The 20,819-nt window shown below is 40.3% G+C and overlaps 1 protein-coding gene across 1 annotated transcript in view; it reads left to right on the top strand.

Moving 5' to 3' along the window:
* F13A1 (coagulation factor XIII A chain) overlaps positions 1-20,819 on the top strand; it is a 153,945-nt gene that overhangs the window by 71,245 nt on the left and 61,881 nt on the right. Inside the window, exons 6-8 of the mRNA XM_069493144.1 lie at positions 1,826-1,933; positions 17,620-17,794; positions 20,294-20,432. Of these exons, the coding sequence (XP_069349245.1) occupies positions 1,826-1,933; positions 17,620-17,794; positions 20,294-20,432 (422 nt within the window). The remainder of the gene's footprint in view (positions 1-1,825; positions 1,934-17,619; positions 17,795-20,293; positions 20,433-20,819) is intronic.

Below are 20,819 nucleotides of genomic sequence, written 5' to 3' on the forward strand. Positions count from 1 at the left end.
ATGGTTTCAGTTTGGTATCTTAAACAAAGGAGCAAATGAATGACATTTTACCATTTTTTCCATAAATGAATACATATCCTGTGATTCAAAAGTGATTTTAATCAGCAGCATGAGAGGAGGGAAATGTGCCACCTCCCAGGAGCTTTGGCTGCTGAGACTGGACTTGTGCAGCAGTGCTCTGGGGTCCAGGGCAGCAATTTCACGGAATCTGACTGCACCAGGTCACATGGTACTTTCTTGGCTCCAAGTCCCTCACTTTGACCTCCATATGGGATCTCCCTGTGTCCTCACCACTGCTCCAGCCTGACCATTGGTGCCTGTGCCATCCTGCCTATCTGGCTCTGTGACCAGCATCTTCACCCTGACTTCTGAGGATTCCATGCCCAGTGCTCAGGCTTGCCTGCCTGCATTTCTGATGTCCTGCCAAGCTATGATCTACATTTACTTCCCCTGTCTTTGGATTCCTGCCTGGCTCCCTGGTTACACACCCTCCCCTTCCTCAGTGACGTGCAAACTTTGACTACTGTCCCCAATTCTTAGCCTTTAGCCTAGCGATTCTATTTATGGCCCCAAAGTGACAATCTGCAGAAAGCTAATAAAGGAAAAAGGCATCACTATATGTAGCAAGGAGAACTGGGAAAGTGTCCCTGCACAGTCAGGGCACTCCCTGGACAGCATGCCTTCAGGTGGACACCCTCAAGCAGAGGCACTGTCTGCATCTGCTGTCATTCAAAGAGGCCTTTGGGTCCGTCAGCAAAAATAACCAACCAAGCCAGTTGTTTGCAGTGATGCAAGGAAACAGCTGGTTCTGTGACTACCTCTTTAACTCTCAGCTAGTTGCTATTATAACCCATAAACACGGCTGAGAAATGCTGCTTAATAAGAACCAGAGTAAGGTATTTATATAGCTGAAGAACTAGGACAATTACCCATTGCTGCATCCATCCCATCAGTGTGGGCTACACCCAGAACTGGTATTCTAACTGCATTTAATAAATAACTACATGGTAATTAGCCATTAAGATTGTGGTTTCTGTCACAAGTGTGTGGGTAGATACTAGGCAAGGTTTCTGCATTCAAGGAAATCTCCTATTGCAGCGAGCTACAGTGTAGGCAAAATCTCCCCATCTTGCCATTTTATTACTGTTTGGTTTTTATTCCTTTTTAAGAAAATTCTGGTATTGCCTTTGTAGCATTTCTTTCTAAGGAAATTGAACTTGTACCAGGCTGTTCCCTGGATAGTGTAATTAATCTTCTCCAGGACTTTCTGCCTTCTCTTTGAGCCTGCAGCCACCTTATCTCAGAAGAGGGAAAACCTTAGAGGCACGGTTACTACATGAGTTCCTACTATTTTGGGTCCAGGTAACTAGGCCTGAAGTACCTTCCTGCCATACATCTGAAAGCCGTTTATTTTTGAGATGCACGGGGACTTGTGTTACTTGGGAAGTCTTGAGACTCTGGCCTGACTTTGGTCAATTGTCCATTCCTTCACCTTGGGTGCTGGAGCCAGTATGTTGGGGAGATCTTCTAAATTAGCTTGTACCACTTTCTGAGAGCCTCAAGTCAGTTCATGATCCCTGAGCACATCAGCTTTCTGGTAGTTCTGCTTCTGTCTATGGCTTGCTTTTTATGTTCTTATTCACTGAAAAATAAAAGAGGATGTCCCCTTCCTTTCACTTTAATATTTCATACTCAAGATTATGGGAGACTACTATATCAGACACAATCCTGAACATTAGGCTGTGGTTTCATTTTATTTTTCATCAGGGAATATCTTGTTTGCAGAGTGGACATTACGTAGTTTCTCATTTTTTCCCCCAAATAGTTTGAAGATGGCATCCTCGACGCTTGCCTGTACGTGATGGACAGAGCACAGATGGACCTCTCCGGCAGGGGGAATCCCATCAAGGTCAGCCGCGTGGGGTCTGCAATGGTAAGTAACAGCTAGCGACCACGAAAATCTGTTACATATGTCATTCGCCTCAGCCTGGATGCCAGCTCATCCAGAGCTGTTGACATGATGACTCATACGTCACAAACTTTTATTTGTAAGATTCTGGCTTATGACACCCAGTGTAGCTCTTGGAGTTCCCTGGGCTTGTCATGTGCTATAAAACACAATTCTCATCTCAATATGGTATGTTTCTTTGGCTTCAGACAAATGGTGATAGATATCAGATGCTTTAGGCCAGTTATTCTTAAGAACCTCTTGCCTAGGGACTGAGAAGTCACCATGACAAAAATGTCGATGACTATAATCAAACAGTCTATCAATCAAATATCAAGGAGTACAGAAGAAGATGTATGAGATGCAGCTTTTCTTCATTCTCGTGTAATAGTAAGAGTAACGCAATGAACAACTCTATTACTCCTGGCTTCCTATTACAATGATACCTCACCACCGGGCTTCCTCACTTATGAAATGGGTATCTATTCTTGGTGGTAGTCCTGTGAGGTCAGCAGGATGGGCATGCAGGCCTCATGCTCTTTTACAAGTTAGGACACAGGGTGAGGACAGCTCGCCAGTGACAAGCATCAGCTAGAGCCCAGGTCTGCTGACCTCAAATCTAGACATTTTGTACCTTCCATGTTGCTCTCTGTAGGAGATCCTGGAACATCTTTGGGAATGCAAAGATCCTTCAGTGGAATAGCATACTGAGAGAGGAGCTAGAACTCCCATGAGTGGGAAGGCATGGGACGTGGATTCAGTGTGGTGTGGAGTCTCTGCAAAGTCCTGCACTGTCCTGACACACCCAGCACATAGCACCAGTCTTTGGTACAGAAAAGCATATCGAATCTGATTCAAGAGTAGAATATTCCTGAAGAAACATTAAGCTGGGTGGCATTTCATACAACCAAAGACTAAGAAAAAAATTCTTACATTACAAATTTCCTTAAGTTTTCTAAAAAATTCTCTTTGGAAGCATTTTATCTTTGAGTTTGGTTTTGTACACCCTTTTGAGTTAAACGAAATTAATATTGTTCATACAAAATATTAGACTGAGAATGCTGTGAAATGTAATTTCTGGTTAGTTTTTAAGAGGAGGTGTTTTTATTTTATTAATAACTAAGCTACATGCAAATTTAAGAAACAGCGAAGCTTAAAAAGTGAAAGTAGAAACTAACATCTAAAGGCAGTTTTGTTTTCTGTTAGTTTATGTTGCAGAGTGAAAAGACAACAATGAATTCTAAAGAATTGCTAGGAATCTCTTTGTAATAACCATATATGACACCATATATTAGGCCTGCAGCCAATCACTATTTTTCCTGTTTCACAGACAGGATTTCCCTTTTTCTTCGTCTTTGGAGTTACTGTGGCAGGTTTGCGGTGAAGAGGGAAGCGCTAGCTAGCAGCAGTTAATATAAATTAATTTCTTGTTGAGCATTCTAACATGGCACGCTCATCAGCCTAAGCTTACTCACACAGTATGTGTATCTCTACTAATCCAGAAATCAGAAGTCACTGTCTAACACAAGCCAGTGCAAGAGGGACGAGAACGTGAAGCCGCTCACCCAGTGCTGTCTGTGGTCGCACGTGGCCAAGCAGGACGCTGTTAATCTGTGAACAAGCCCGTAATCCTAATGCAAATTGCCTTGAAATTTTACTGATCATATAACGCTTATGAAGTTCTAATTTTGAAAATGTATATTTCAATTAAAGGTGTTAGAACTAGACAGAGAGAATCTATTTGGAGAATGGTTTGGTTTTATTTTTGGAGGGGGAGGCCTTGGGTGTTAAGGGGTAGAGCGCTTGCCTGGGCCATTTAGAGCAGTATCTCCATTGCTGTCACACCACTGGATGCACATGCAAAATGTCTGATAGTTTTCAACACCCTTTCATCTCTATTATCTGCTGTAATCTTTTCCAAATCTATTCAGTTATAATGAATTTACAAACTAACATATTGAGACTCCAAAAATCTATAAAAAAGATGACAGAAAAGATCAACTCTTCTTTGGCCATTACGGCTGTTGTTCTCCTATTCAAAAGTCTAGAAAGCTATGGTGAAATTTCTGAGTGTAGTTAAACAAAAATAAAGAACAAAAAAACTTTTAGACTTCTCAATTAAAGATTTGCCCTAAAATATGAAAAGATGTATTTAGAGGGCCCAGGAAGAAAATTTTTTGAAGTTGCTGGAGTCCATCCAGAACCCCGATTCCTGGGAAGATGGCACGTGTGTGTCTTCTCGGGGGTGGGCCTGGGCCCAGCTAGAACGGAGGCTGCTGCACGGCTGTTTCCTGAGTTCCTCTCAAACCTCTTCCCAGCCTGGTCACTGAGGCTGCAAATCCCTTTCTTAGGACACAAATGCTGGAACAGAGATACATGTGGAGAGCAGGGGTTGCCGGGAAAGAGTGGGGCTGAGGACTTCAGCCCTCTCGGGGTATCTGAAGAGGGTGGAGCCGAATGGGGACAAGGCACAGAAGCACATGACTGGGGCTCCAAAGGCAAATTTGTTTACTGTGGTCAAGGCAAAGTCTGGCACTGAACGTTGGCAAGGGGTTTGCAGGGAACTGGTGGGTGGATGATGCTAAGAAAAGGGAAAAAAAGCAAAGATAACCCAAATTGTGCAAACTTTTTAATGATAATAGTAATATGAATCTGGATTTTAAGTGTACAATCCCCATATAAAAACATTCATTGTCCGGTAGCCGACCTTGGATAATCACTTGCTGTGGGGGCTGTCCTGTGCATGGTAGATGTTTAGCAGCTCCCCTAGCTTCTAGCCAGGAGATGCAAGTAACATGTTTCCCCCACCAGTTGTGAGGACCAAAAATGTTTCCAGATATTGCCAAATATTGCCTGGAGGTAAAAATCACCATTAGTGAGGACCATAGCACTAAACCCCTTTGTGGCTTAGTTTCCCTGCCTGTGGAATGTAAATAACACTCTGTTCCTGCCTGTGTAGAAGATCTTAACTCATTCAAAGCCATTGGTTTTCATTTTTCTGTTGGAGAGAAAGTGGAGGCAGTATCATGCGGGAAGCCATGTCTGCTCAGACCTTGGTTCTGGGTCTGCTGTTAACTTCGTATGTGACCCGGAATAAATCACTAACCTCTCCTTGCCTCACATCTTCATCTTTAAAATGAATTTTGTCTCTGTGCTCAAACCACATTTGTTATTCCCAGTGGCATCAAGAATATCCTTTTATTCTTCAAAACAGTGCTCTCCTTTCTTCTATTTTTTTCCTTTATAAATTCAGTATCTTCCCTTGTTCTTATTTTGAGTTGCTGTTATTTCACTTTGATGTAAAAGTAGGATAAGTTTATGACATTCTGGGCAGCCTCAGGCTATAGGACTTTCCCAGGAGACAGAAATCCAAATATCCTGCATTCTCACTGTCTGGGGATTAGGCTTGAGATGTTATAACCTTACATAAGCTAAGTTTTATTTAGGCTCTTCTAAATACTGAGTGGTGCATTTTACCGAAGCTATCTATACTGCAGATTGATTTAAGAGAGAAAAAAAAAAAAAAAATTAGAAAAAAGAAGAAATTTGACCAAAGTTACACTTCTTCCTTTAAATTGCATTGCTTGATTGCTGTTTTCTTTCCAATGCATTTCTGATGTGACAGTCTCCACCAGGAAAAGTTAAGAAGGATGTTTTATGCCATCTGAAAACTGACTTCCCTCACATGGCATTAATAAAGCATTCCATTGCTGGCCCGAAGTTGCTGTGAGGAAGCCAGACATGGACTCTGAGCCCCCAGTCAGACTATCAGAACAGTTGGGCATGACATGTTGTGACAAGAACAGCATGGTCCTGGGGAAAGGGGAAGACTGTGACAATAACCTGGCATTGCTGCAGGGCGGTTACCTGTCTGTGCCTGTTTCTGCCCCATGGCTGATTGGATCTGGCAGCGACTGTGGGCAGAGAACTTCCCCCAAGGAGACACAGCTGTTGCTGAAATGGCTGCTGTTACTGCAGATACCTGATCATATATTCACTGTGAAAACCCTAAATATCTCACTTCCATCCACATTTGCTCCTGCTGGTTAAGACGTTACCAATAGAAGATCTGTGTTGAAATAAACACGCAGCTAGCAAGTGAGATCAGGAAGACTTTCCAGGGGGTTCCTAAGTGAGGAAGCAGAGGCCCTTCGAAGTGGTGTCACTCACGTAAAGTCCTGCAGCAAATAAGTGGCTGAGCTGGAACTGGATACTGTCCTTACTCTCTGATCATATTACCTTAGAGGGCCACTACCAACACATGATTACCAATAACAATTACTCTATCAAATGGAGTAGCTGTCTGCTAGAAAAGAACAGTGAGCCCCAAGGGAATGGAGCCTGGATAAGGTGAATTTTGAAATAGGAGAATAAGTAAAGAAAGGTGTAAATCAGAGGATTCAAAATAGTCAAGGCACTGGGACTCTGGAGAAAAAGTGCCCAGAGAGGATTAGGTACCAAATATGATAAGATGGTGGTATTGGTGGTTGTGGCAATAGTGATGGTGGTGATGATAAGGGTGGTGGTGGCGGTGGTGACACTGGTAACAGTAAAACACTCAATATTAACTCATTCATTCAAGAATTATTTGCTAAGAATCTACCAGTCTAGGCACTGAGGACAATTGTGAACAAAACATCGTTTCTCCCTTCACAGAGCTTACAGTCTAGTAGAGGAGACAGACTAGTAAGTAGAGCATTTCAGCACAGCATGGCAAAATCTCTGATGGAAATACGTACAGGGTTATTGTACAGGAAAGCAAATCCCTCAAATTTAGCTCAAAGTTTTCCCAGGACTAAGCACTGGCCTGACAAGTGTTGGGATGTTGGATGAAAGGATGGAAGAATGGCTGACAAGGACCCACAGCAATAACAAACGTGCTACTATTCACAGAAATCCTTTCTCCATAGGGGAAATTGGATTCGAATAGCCAGTCACCAAAAGCACTGGAGAAAAATGTCATAGGGGGTAGTTTGCTCCTTTGGGGGCTTGTGTGCTTTGCAATTCAGAGAACATACGGTTGTCTCCACCAAAGTTTGCTCCATGGGGTCCCATCATTTACAGTTACTTGATCTCATGGTATTTTGATTCAATTATAGTAAGAAAAAAGGTAATATTAATGGGAAAATTTAAAAGGTAGGAGAGGAGAAAAAAATGTCAATATAGTTACATATTTTAAAATTCCAGTGCTTTATACTGTTGCCAGACAGGACTTTCCAGTTTCCCTTGAGATGCCACGTTTATTTTTAACCCTGGTCTTTTGCTAATATCGAACCACAATGCCATCATTAATCCCCATTAATACTTTGCTCTGACTGTGCCTTTGGGGAACTAAATCATGATTGAACCTTTTTAACCAACTGATATTCAATGTACTCTTTAGTTTTATAAAAAAAATCTTGAACTCCAGCTAGTAAATCAAACTGGCCACAGCTGGGGGTGGGTGCCAGCTCTTCGTGGGGCCCACGCGAGATGGGTGACTGTGGACCTTTGAGATGAAATTGACTCCAGTGCTTCTGATCCCCAAGCACCTGTGATCCCGCAGATAAACTGAAAATAAAGTTATTTTCGCTTAGTCCATCTCTTCCTCCCCTTCTCTTTGTCCCAGTGTTTAGAAAGTTTTTTTTCTTTCCATACATGAAAAAGACAGTAGGGATATCACTACTTTGATACGTTGCCAAGCCGCTCCACAGGGGGCTTACTATAAAACCATGCTTTTTATTTTCCTCCAGTTGTTTACTTGGCCATCTTAGGGGAAGCCTCACACTCAGCAAACCTCTCCATGCAACAAACCTTACTTAAAAATATTCAGATTACATTTAAAAATTCACTTGAGTTATAAATTTCACCACTGAGTCATCCAAATGAAATCTAATGTCAGAAATAAATACAGAAAGTCTACTCCCTGGTCATATAGACCAAACACAGTGTAGTTCCCTAACAGTTTTATTTTAAAATAATTTTTAAAAACATTTACAAAGCAAAATCTAAGTGCTTCTTTGGTTTATAAAGCAGCTAAAACTCCCTTTCTTGGAGGAAACTGTCATAGAGAAATATGAGGACCCAGGTGCTCAATGGCCATTGTCTCTGATCTTTTTAAACCATGAGGAGCTTTGTCTTATTTCCCAGTATGGATCTTATTTTTTGAAAAATTTCATCTATCGAAAAAGCATGATCAGGTAATGATAATGTTTCCTCCTTCTTGGGTCAGATTTATATACTTGTCAATCAGAACTTCTGACGGTGGTGGTGATAATGTTCACTACCAGATAACCAGTGTGATCACACTGACTGATTTGGTACCACCTTTGTGAGGATGAAGATACGACTTCCATCTGGTATTCTGTAAGTGACAGTAACACGGCTGCATCCTAATTTGCAGATGCCTAGAGGTCAAAATTCCCAGGCTGGTGGCCATTGCCAGATACAGGCTCCATGATCGATTGAGTCCCTGTCCAGAGTTTCTGGGTCTCCAACCCTATCAACTTTTATTTTAAATTGTTACTATCTCTCTCCATGATTCATGTCAGGAATAACGTGCCTCAGTTTGGGATGGCAGAAAAATACCATTTGATCCAGCAATCCTACTACTAGGTATCTATCCAAAGGAAGAAAAGACATTCTATAATAAAGACATCTGCACATGAATGTTTACAGCAGCACAATTCACAATTGCAAAGATGTGGAAACAACCCAAGTGCCCATCAATACATGAGTGGATTAATAAAATGTGGTATCTGTATACCATGGAGTACTTACTCGACTACAAAAAACAATGGTGATCTAGTACCTCTTGTGTTATCCTGGATAGAACTGGAGCCCATCCTTCGAAGTGAGGTATCACAAGGATGGAAAAACATGCACCACATGTACTCGTCATCAAATTGGTACTAACTGATCAACACTAAGGTGCTCACATGGTAGTAATACTCACTGGATGCCGGTCAGGCGGTGGGGTCGGGGGTAAACGCACAACTAATGGAAGCGAAGCGCGCTGTATGGGGAAAGGACTCCCTTGTATCCCTGGCTTAGGTGAGGCAAATGCATTACATGTAACCAAAATGTTTGTACCTCCATAGTATCCTGAATCGAAAAAAAGAAAAAAGAAAAAAAAAAAAAAAACAAGAAAAAGGGTAACCTTTCCAGTGGTGAGACATCTCAATCAGCAGGAGCTCCCAGGGTGGCAACTTCTGGAAAACCTCCAATAGGATAAAATACTAAATTACCAACTCTAAAGAGATTTTTATTAAAACCTTTAAAGTTGGAGTCAAGGTGTTCCTAAGAATGGAAGGCATTTCTACAATTCTGGAATGACCAAGGGAAAGTACAGAATCAGGACAATTCTCTTAATACATTTCCAACTACGAACAATGCCAGAAGGTCACCTCATTCACCAGGGATTTTCATTTCTGTTTGTTGGAGAGTTTTAACAATTGACAAATATATTGGAAGCAGTGGGAAAATAGAATTTACCCAACAGAAAGTATCTTCATAGCCACTTTTGAGAAATTGTATCCATTCCACAAATAACCAATGTGCAGATGGAGAGACTGAGGTATCAAGAAGCTAAAAAACTTTGCCCTGGGTCAGTGGTAGCACCAGGGATGTGTCTCGGGTTGCCAGATCCCACTGTTTGACACACAATGTCACGTTTCCCCTGGATTTGTCCTCTGCCCGTCCTCCCTGCCTGAGCACAGATATAATGCCTTTTACATGCCCTGTCTGATTCAGTCCTTCTATTTAAAGTGGGGGGAGTGAGGGACAATGAACTGTTCAGACATCATCTTTTTCTGTTATGGTAAAAGCCAGCCCTATAATGAAGTTTTCATTTGTGGGCAAACAGCTTGGTTTCTCAATTATTAAGGTTACATTTCTCATGCCCGCTCTCCCCATATTTTTGGAGAAAAACAGACATTTATTACAAGCCATCTCTCGAATGTGATAATCACAGTCAATCTAAATGTCTGCTTTCCCCGAATTGCTTCCTGGAATGAGGTTTCAATGCTGCATCTATTTGGTAATCACGCAGGCTATTTCTGAAACACAGGGACGCTTTTCAGCACTCCCTCCAAGCTGTGCAGTCTGTGCACTCCGGTCCCCTGAGGCCAGCGTCCCCAGGACAGAGGGATAGCAAAGGAGCAAAGCCAGTGCAGCACTGTAGGGTGGGCACAGCTCTGCCCACTTTGGGTTCCCTTCATCCCTTCCTTCCTTCCCCCTCCTCCTCCCTTGCCATCCTTCTCTCTCCCTCCTCCTGCTCTGTACGTTCCCTCTCCTGTCCATCCAGTCCCTCCATTCTTTTCTCTTGTGTGTTTTTGCTGGGCTGCCTGTTCGTGGCACAGCCTGTCGGAGTACTTTACCTGCAGCTCCTCTCCCTGCAGAGCCTTAACACATAACTTGGCAAGTGGGACAGCAGGCACAAGAAATAGATCTCTGTGTTCCCAGACCAAAGGGTTTTCAAATTTTATTTTTTAGAATTATTTTTTTTTGAATATCAATTTAACCCAAATACACAAAAGACAAAAGGCAGGGCAGCAGTTATTGAAGAGAGGCGCTGCCTGAAGCCCCCACCGCCAACACTCAGTCCTCCTGTCCAGCCCCCAACACGGTACCTACCGAGGTTCTTTTGCAAAACCCTGGCATGCCATGGGGCACAATTTGACATCCACTTTACCACTTGCACCTAGACAGGTTTCAGATTGGTCACCACCAGACTGCAGCTGGGACTTAGGAGTCGCAAAACTCAGGAAGGATTTTCTACAAGGAATAATTCTTCTCCTTCCCAAATTTAACTCTAGGCCCTTAAACCTAGTTCATGTTACCTAAAATCGAAATTTATATCCAGTGGCCTTAGACAAACTATTATAGACAAGATTAGGTATAAAACTATTTTTTAAAAGAGTTACAGAATTCCAAGCCTTCATGAGAACATAACTTTTAACAATGAAATTTAACAGAATATAATAGGTTTATAATGAAGAAAAGTCATTTCATCATAACCATGTAAAATATGCACACAGGAGAAGAAAAATACCTTTACATATTTAAAGAGAAGTAGGAAAAATAGTAACTATACAAAATGTTAAGGTCTGTGCTACAGGAAACTGAGAAATCAAGAAATGCCACATTTTTTTTTATCTGTCGGTGTCGAGTTAGAATCTGCTCAAGCCCCAGTGACCAAAATTGGAGTCAAGTCCGGTGTGGGTCATGCTTTAAGGTTCTTCCTATCCTTTGAATTATACAGGAGAAATAGTTTTAAAATCATAAATATTATTATACTCTAGATGCTAGTTTAATTAAAAAGCATTACAGTTACTTCTTATAGCTTTATTGAGATATAGTTGACAATAAAATGTACATATTTAAAGTGAACAATTTGATAATTTTGATGTGTACGTGCACCCATGAAGCCATCACCAGGATCAAAATAATGAGTGTGTCCAGCACCCTAGACGTTCTCTGTTGTAATTTCTCCCTTTAGTCACTCTCTGCCTTGTGTACCATCCCCAGGCAGCCACTGGTTGACTTTGTGTCACTATGCATTGATTTGTGTTTTCTAGAATTTTATATAAATGTAATCATGCAGTATGTACTCTGTCTTGGTCTGGCTTCTTTTTATGCTTCTTTATTGTGTTTTGGTTGATCTCTGCTGTTGTTTGTATCAGTAGCTCATCCCTCTTTATTGCTGGGTAGCAGCCCATTGATGGATAAACTGCCATTGTGGGTGGACATTTTGGCCATTTCTAGTTTTTACCTCTTACAAATAAAGTTAGGAATGTTCATGTAAAAGTCTTTGTATAGACATATGCTTTCATTTGTCTTAGGTAAATACCTAGGAATGGGATAGCTGGGTCATATGGTAGATGTTTGTTTAATTTTTAAGGAACTTTGTTTGCCAAAGTGGTTGTACATTTTGCATCCCGACTGGCAGGATATAAGGGTCCCCAGTGTTCCACATCCTCCCCAAAACTTGGTATGATCAGTCTTTTTAATTTTAGACTAACAGGTGTGTGGTGTTATCTCACTGTGGTTTTAATTGCATTTCCCTAGTAACTAATGATGCTGAGCATCTTATTTGCCAACCATGTGTCTTCTTCAATGTGATATCTGTTCAACTATTTTTCTCATGTTTTCAGATTGTTTTCTTATTATTGGGTTTGAAGTCTTTTTTACGTATTCTGGATATCAGTTCTGTATCAGACATGTGATTTACAAGTATTTTCTTTATGTTCCTTAATTTGTTTTCTTCTATGTATGATTTTTTTCATGATATCTGCCTCTCTCTCCCCTCCACTTTCTCCCCCCAACCCCATGCTGCTCTTTTTTCTTTCTGTTCATAGTGCCTTTCAATAAGGAAAAGTCCTTAATTTTTATGAAATCCAATTTATAAATATTTTCCTTATGGATTATGCTTTTAGTATTATATCTAAAGATTCTTTCCCTGACCCAAAGTCACACAATTTTCTCCTGTGCTTTCTTTTAGAAGTTGTATAGCTTTAGGTTATAGATTTAGGTCTATAATCCATTTCAAGCTAATTTTTACATATGCTACAAGGTGTGAATCAAATCTCATTTTTGCATATGAATATCTAATTGCTCTAGCCTCATTTGTTAAAAAGATTATCCTTTATCTACAAAATTGCCTATGCAACTTTGTGAAAAATTAGTTAACTATATTTATATGCATCTATTTCTGTGTTCTCTATGTGTTCTACTGATCTGTGTCTGTGTTTATGCCAAATGGTGTCATCCAACTTAAAAGCATTACATTTAATTGTACTCAATTGTATTTAATTTTAAGTTTTGTTTAATTTTACTAAATTTCATTTTAATAGGAAAAAAGCTGAATTGCAACAGAAGAAATTGTTAAACTTTAAATAAATGTTTCTTTACTACTAGAGCTATCATTTCCTAATGGGCCTCTGAGGTTATTAAAAAATTATGAAAACCACTAAAAGAATAAAGTAATTATGTCCTTTTAAATTATGTTTTAATTTTAGACGGTATCAATTAACTATGAGAGACCAACACATTAAAACATTAGCATTTTCCTCTTCATCTCCTCTTTTCTTCCTCATGTCTAATTTTTTTCTTAAGGTGATTATTGCTTTTATATTGTCAAATTTTAAAATTTGTCTGTAACTATAATTCCCAAAGATGCTTAAATTGCATGGACTTTTTTCACCACTGAATCTTTTACCACAGAGTTTCTGTTCCTGGGTTCTTTATTTGATTGATTAAGCCCTTAAACATAATATCTTGATACCACTTTTCAAGTAGTTTGGTTCTGCTGGGTACTATGTTCTCTGGTTCCTCCAGGTCTGAAAATGTGCACTGGTTTCCTTTACACTTGCACATGATCTCAGCTGTGCATAGTATTCTTGAGACAACCTTTCTTTCTTTCAGAACTATGTAAATAATGATTGACAGTGCTTTGCCAGTGAATGGTACTGCGGAGAAGTCTGAAGGCAGTCTGATTCCCCAGCTTGTTGCTAATTTACATTTTAGATGACTATTATTTAGATGACAATTATTTCTTTATCCTAATGTTCAAATTTATTAAAATTCCTTGGCATTAAACATTCTGCATCAAATTACTCTGTAGCACAGATTATTCTTTCAGTGTATACATTCAATTTTTCCTCAATTAGGTAGAAATTTTTTGCATCATGAATGTACCTTCTGTTTCATTTGTTGGGTTCTCCATTTTAAGGATGCTAATTATCCTTATGTTGTATCATCTTTGTCTGCTGTAACTATGGAACTACTAGCTTCTCTCTAAATAATTCATCTCTTTGTCTTTTCATTAGCATTTTCTTTGATTATCTCAAACTTTTCTTCTATGTCATTAATTTTATTTTTAGCAGTTATCTATTCTGTTTCTTACAGCTTATAATTTATTATTAGCTCTATAATGTTATAACTTGATCCTCAATATGTTCCCTTTGATCTGTGATCTCCTAAGAGATTGTGAGAAAATTCTTTATGTTCCTTAATTTATTTTCTTCTATGTATGATTTTTTCATAATCTCTCTCTCTCTCTCTCTCTTTCTCTCTCTCTACCACACTGCTATTTTCCTTTTATTCATGCTCATATTTGAATAGCTCTTTTTCAGGTATTTTATTTGCTCTAATAAATGAACTACTGACTCACTTCTTGATATAAAATTCATTTGATCTTTCCTCTGGGCTCTAACTTGAGGCCAAGGTATTTCATTTTATCTACTCTTTAGTACTCTGAGAGAGATTAGAGTGAGGAAGGGAGTTTAGCTGAGGAGGTGGGCTATCTTTGCTAGAATACTTAGGCTCTGCTGTTTCTCTTAAGATTCTGTTAAACTTCTCATTCCAGAATCCACTCTCCCTACCTTGGTGTATCTCATTCCCATAGAGGATACTCTCAGGCCTTGTAAGATTTTCCCACTGTAGTCTCAGAATCTCTACCTTTCTTAAGGTGCAGACATTTTTTCGCTGGCTTCTTCTCCCATTCTGGTCATAACAAGAAAAAGATCAGCATTTTGATTCAGTTTGTTTCTTTCCAAATTTTGATATATAAATGAGAAATCTCAGGATTGTGTTGACTTGCTGGTAAGGCTTATGAAGGACTGTGGTTAGGGTTAGGAGCTGAGCCATGTTTCCTCTCTGCTCCATGCCATGATCCTCATCTTTTCTCGGCACCATGTTTTGAAGTGTATTGCATTGTGTCATGCCACTTAGGTTACTGATGGCAACTTAGGGGGTGGGGGAAGCTTGTTTTCATTTCTCCAATTCCATAGGTATTATGGGAGGGCAATTTAGTGCAACCTTAATGAAGTTGAATAACTCTCCCTGTCCATAGTTCTGGGTTTGTATTGTCTGCTTGACCACCAGTGACACAAGAGCAAGAGTGAAATCATTCTGCCGCTAGTCAAACCCTGAGTTCATGGTAAGGTGTTAAAACAGCCAAATGTGGCATGAAAAAGGAGCAGCATGTCCTTGAAGTGTCCCCCAAACATATCCTATTGTCTACTTTAACCCTTTACATCTCTTTCTAAAGACTTATCTCTCCGAGCTTCTCAGAAATCAATGTTGTAATGAGAAAACAGTAGCTAATCTGGCCAAATGCTAATAAATGAGAGTTGTGATTTATCTAGCAACAGGGGAACAGCTCAGCATTAACAATTAAAAGGTCTGCAGAGAACAAAGCTTTTTTTTCTTGCTCCTCCCCTTAGCTGATTGAGTTCGGCCTTATGCTATAAATAGCCCTTCTAATTAATGGCTATCTGTTTGAAAATCAGTTATCAGAACCATGGTTTAGGAACCTTTACCTCTGAGATTCATAGAGCCTATTCTTTTTCTCAGTGATAAAGGAATGATAATGTGAGTTCAAAGCTGAATCTACCTACCCACATCATAGCCCACCAAGACACTCTTCAGGCTTTATTATGATAGGTATAGACTTTTAAATAATCAATCCAACTGCAAGGAGAAGTATTAATCATGAATAGAGCCAGAGCAGTTGGCTAAACCCTGCTATATCCCAGTCATTTCATGACTCTACAGGCTGCAATCAAAGTTTGCATCAAAGGCATGAGTTTGCAATTAGTTGAGCAAACCTTCAAAGAATTATATTTTTATACATTGGAAAAATTAACTGGGTAGTTACTAAAACTTTTCTTCACTTTAACCTGACTGGATACTGAGCCAAAAATAGTATGTCCAAATCAAATTGAATAGTGAAATCTTCTAGACAACACTCCCCAGAAGGACCCTCTTTGGGAAACACCGCTCAGTGCTGGAGTAAATCTCACATTTCAGTGGAGGGGTTGTCATTCACAGTAGAAGATGGTTGCACATCTTAGGTGTTTTCTTCTAGTATTTTCTGTTTTATCCAATATTGCCTACTTACCTGATACCCATGCAGAGCTCCCAGCAGGTCCCTGAACCTGCCATATTTTTTCATGATACCAAGCATCTATTCAAACTGTTTCTGCCGCGTAGATGACCTTTTCTGGCCAGCTTACATGTCATCTCCTTTCCTAAGCCCCCAACACCATCACCACACCACCCTCCAACCTGACTAGTTATTACCTCCTTTGGGCCCCCACTCTACACCTTTACTTCCACTGATTGGCTTCTTGTCCATCTCTCAGGAGAAGTTCTTATTCTCACTCAGATGTACGATACCTCTTTACTTGCTGACTATACGTGCTATTATTGAACAACTATTGAGCACCAACTCTTTGCTAATAGTTACTAGATTCAGAAAGGCAAAGATTTTTTTCTCTGTTCTCAAAGAACTCTTGAACCAGTGAGAAAGGCAGATTCCTCTATAACTATATGCAACAAGCCAAAGAGACGGGTCTGGGCAGGTGCTGAGGCTGAGCTGTTAGCTGGAAGGCAGCGAACACATAAAAAAATTCACCCTGTTTTAATATATCTCTTCCATAGTTTTCATAATGCAAACAAACATGCTTCAACCATGTGTTTCACATTGCTGGCTAATGTCTTTTCAGCATAACCCGTACCTGTGCTTCTATGCTGATGTGCACATAGATCACCTGGAGATCTTGTTAAAATGTAGATGGTTATTCATGAGGTCTGGAAGGGGCCTGGCATTCAGCATTTCTAACAAGCTTCCAGGGGATGTCAATACTGCTGGTCCACAGACCACACTTTCAGTAGCAAGGCTCTAAATAACTGTCATATCAACTATTAAAATTGTTGAAGTGGTGCTAGTTTTTGGAAAAACTTCTACTGCTGCCCACCTAGACTCTTCTGACTATATTTAAAGGTGGTGAAAGTTAGAGAGACGTAGATTCAGCAGTACTCAGAAAAAGCTGACAGGATGCCTCAAAACTGTTACTTCTTGGCCTTTGCTTTATTGTCTAAAGATAAAAGGTCTTTGCTCCTGTATTTTAGGTCTTCTGCTACTAGATGGGTATAGTCTGAAGGCACAGCAAGTTTTTCCCAAATATTCAAGATTACTTTGCACTGCTAAGTTTCCTCCGTATTTAAACCATAACATCCCAGGCCCTTTATGTAAATGGAAATACCTTTTAACAAAACTATAAAACTTTAATCACCTTAAACAAGCATAGAGTGCTTAAGTGAAATATTTTTTAAAAAACCAACTCTGTAAGGTTCCTAGGGGAATCTGTTTTCTTACTAACTCTTAATGTTTCCGACGACAGCGTCTGTTCACTTTTTCAATTTATTAGAGTCCATTCAAAATAAAAGTCAAAAACCATTAGACCTCTACTTTCTCAGTTGTCAGTTTTGAGTTTTCCTTCCACCAAGGCAAGATCCCTCCTTAAGTTCGTTCTTTTGCAGGTCTTCTTCCTCATGTCATTCCCCAGCAATATTCCAGCTCAAACCAAGTGCCCTCTGTGTACTTTCTCCCGATCCTGCGGAGAAGCGGTCACGGCCCTTCCTACCTGCTCTTCAGCTTCACCTTACACAATAAGATGCTATTTAAGAGGCAGTCTTGGTTATTTGGTCTCCCCTCGCACACTTACTTTTTTCATCATTTTCCTTAACAACATAACAATGAATTGAACAGAGGTGGGACGGTTTTCCCTGCCCAGAACATACGGAAGGCACCAGGAAAGCCTTGGCTTGCCCCATGCCGTAGTCTGGGGAGAGAGGACTCTTCTAGATGAACTTCCTTCCTTTTCACCTCTCATGGTGTCATTTAGGTTAATGCCAAAGATGACGAAGGTGTCCTCGTTGGATCCTGGGACAATATCTATGCCTATGGCGTCCCCCCATCAGCCTGGACCGGAAGTGTTGACATTCTCTTGGAATACAAGAGCTCTGCGAATCCAGTCAGTTATGGCCAGTGCTGGGTTTTTGCTGGTGTCTTTAACACATGTGAGTATCGAACTGAGTGACTTTTTTTAATGTATAGGAAATTTCACTTCAAAACATTTTATCTATAACCTGGCAAAGGGACTTAGCAGCCCCTGTTGGCACTATAGGATTTATGGGAGAGCATTCTGGGATGTAGTCAATGCATAATTAAGTTCTACTGGGCCAAATATGCTCCTAGTTTCTCTCTGACTGCAGAATCTTTATAGAAAGAATGACAGACTATTTCTCACACACTCCTTCATTCGACGCCCAGAGAAACAGAGAGTCACAGGAGCCACGTGAGGATGTTGGGGAAGATAAGCCATTTTCTGTTCAGTAACCACATTTGTAAAAGATTGAAATAGGAAAACCTAAAATAATAAATAATAAAAAAGATATATACTGTGGGTTTGTTATTGAGAAGTTGTTCAAATGCTTATTTGCTTATGTATTGTTGAGAAGTTTTATAAATATATCTACTAAATTTTTGTCCCAGCTATGGAGGGGATTGTGGCAGGTGGTCTCAGCTCCATTTTCACATGTGTCCCGTGCCCCTGAGCCATCAGAGATCAGAATGTAGTGAACAATCTCACCTCCCCTGCTTCCCTTCTAGTTTTTAATCCACCCAACATCCGATCTGTAGAGGAAAACATACGGGAACAGAATTATTCTCTGCAGCCTCGTGCATCATTTTTCAAAATGGCATTTGCCTCTCCAGGCCCAGACAATGTTGCAATTAATTCAGTGAATATTTTAAAAAATACATTTATTTCAGCATGTCTTCATCCTTGGTAATGATTTTCGTTCACATGCCATTTCTACAGCCTTGCAGAAACATTAAACTCAAGTTGGCGTGTCCTTTCTGCCTGATCATCAATAAAGAAGGTTTTACCTAGTTAGCATTTTTTAAATCAAAAAACCAAAGAGGGGCTGGAGGCTTGAGTAAGACCATTTTAAAAAATGATTATGAAACTATCAGTTTTAGCTCAACATTACAGCAGTCTAAGCCTTAGTCAGTGATCCAAGTAGGAAGAAAACATGAGTTTTGTTCTCTGTGGCATCAAACTGAATAAGGCTAGTTCCTTAGCTATTTAAATATACCTAAGGTCTAAAGGAATATGTATTTTCTAGAAGCAATAAAGGCCAAAAGTGTCAGTCTTCTAGAAGCCCTGGTCTCTGAAGTTCCAGCTAGAAGCCTGAACTTCGTGTTGGGTTAAACAGTGGTGGTTGTCCCCTCCCTCCAGGCTCCCAAGCTGAGACCAGGAAGAAGCTGCCCAACAGAGGCAGCCACTCTTGTGAAATGATTTTAGGAAGCCAGGAAGGACCCAGGTCCTCCTGAGGCCCACAATGGCACTGCCCCAGTGTGATTCCTTCAGCCCAGAATTGGATAAGATAGTGAACACCTTACATCCGTCTATAAAAGGGTTATTGGATCTATGCCTGAAAACAGTCATTGGTGGTAAATTAGGAAAAGGCAGAAACGCACAGTGGGGAGGTTGCCGAGAGAATAAACCCGAACAGGATATTTGGGGGAAGGAGGAACAGGTGCTTCAAAGTCAACCTTCACCTGTCTTAAAATTATGAATAATGTGGACTCTTGACCAACTCTTGTTTTGTAATAGTGTGAATTACCATTCGGCCAGAGACAGAAAGAGAGTGGCAATCGTTTCCTTGGCAAGAGCAGGGTGAACAGGGCTGCAAGTGAACAGAGGAAGCGGGGAGGGAGGCCCCTGGTGGCTGCCATGGTTGTTTGAGGTGTTAAGATCCAGTCCTGTAAGGAGGAAGACACTGGAGTCTCTACCAGACTCAAGTTTGGACTTCCAAGGTTGTTCTATTGAAGGGGGTGGGTAGTCTTTGGTTAAAAATGCTAAACTATTCTGAAGGAGAAAAAAAAAAAAAAGGCAAGCCAAGTCATTAATCTTAAAATTGTCAGCTGAATTATTTTCAATGAGCCCTGATGTCTGGCGTCCGGGGAGCCAGTGAGGGCATTTGGATTAAGTTTAATCAATAGGTACATATGGCAAGAGATGTATCCAGGTAATTTATTATCTAACAATTAAAATGAATCTATGGTGTCACCCTCCACTGAGTGTCACAGAGCAAATTCCAGCCAGGAGAGCAAATGCCACTGAGTACCTGCTCTCTAAATTCCTAACTTCCTTTTTTGCTGGGTTTTAAAATTTTTATTTTCAGGAACATAGCCCAATCACTGGACTAAGATGATATTCATTTTATGATCATATCATTAGAAATTAAACAATTAGGACCCTGTTATTGGGATTCTATTCCAGTTGGCTGCATTTGGCACCAACTGCTGTTCTTGCACCAAAATCTCTCTCTAGAGCCCCCATGGGGTTGCAAGGTCACCCTTTTTCAGTGTGGAACATTAGAAGACAATTTGTCCAAAGGGGCTGTCCATGTTAGTGAAGAAGAAGATCCCACATGAGAAGGGATTTTTCCCTATGTATTTATTAAATTTTGGTGATGTGTTTAGTTGTGTTCTGTCCTTGTTTCCTGCAGTTTTACGATGCCTTGGAATACCAGCAAGAATTGTTACCAATTATTTCTCAGCCCATGATAATGATGCCAATTTGCAAATGGACATCTTCCTGGAAGAAGATGGGAACGTGAATTCCAAGCTCACCAAGGATTCGGTGTGGTGAGTTTGATTTATAAGAGCATTGGCCGATATCAAATTATAGTGACATTACACATTGATCACAAGACAGGCTCAGTCTAATATTTCTTTCCCTTCTATTTTAAAGATCCTTCAATAGCACAGGCAGAAATATCTGATTGGCAAGTTTTTTGTTTTTTTTTTTTTAGCTAATGAATTAAAAGTGTTACTGAACAGTTAGTTTGGGTTCTTAGCAATAAAAATCAATCACCCATTATAACACCAACCACCAAAAAAGGCCATGGTTTTGGCTGATACATATGCTTACGCTAGTTCTCTTCACCTTAGCACGTTAACATTATGGCTACTGGCAGAAGTATTGGAGCCAAGCTCTCTGTGTCAGTGCCCTGAGAGCGGTAGAGCTCATGT

The sequence above is a fragment of the Eulemur rufifrons genome, chromosome 18, assembly GCF_041146395.1.
Source record: "Eulemur rufifrons isolate Redbay chromosome 18, OSU_ERuf_1, whole genome shotgun sequence".
Lineage (NCBI taxonomy): Eukaryota > Metazoa > Chordata > Mammalia > Primates > Lemuridae > Eulemur > Eulemur rufifrons.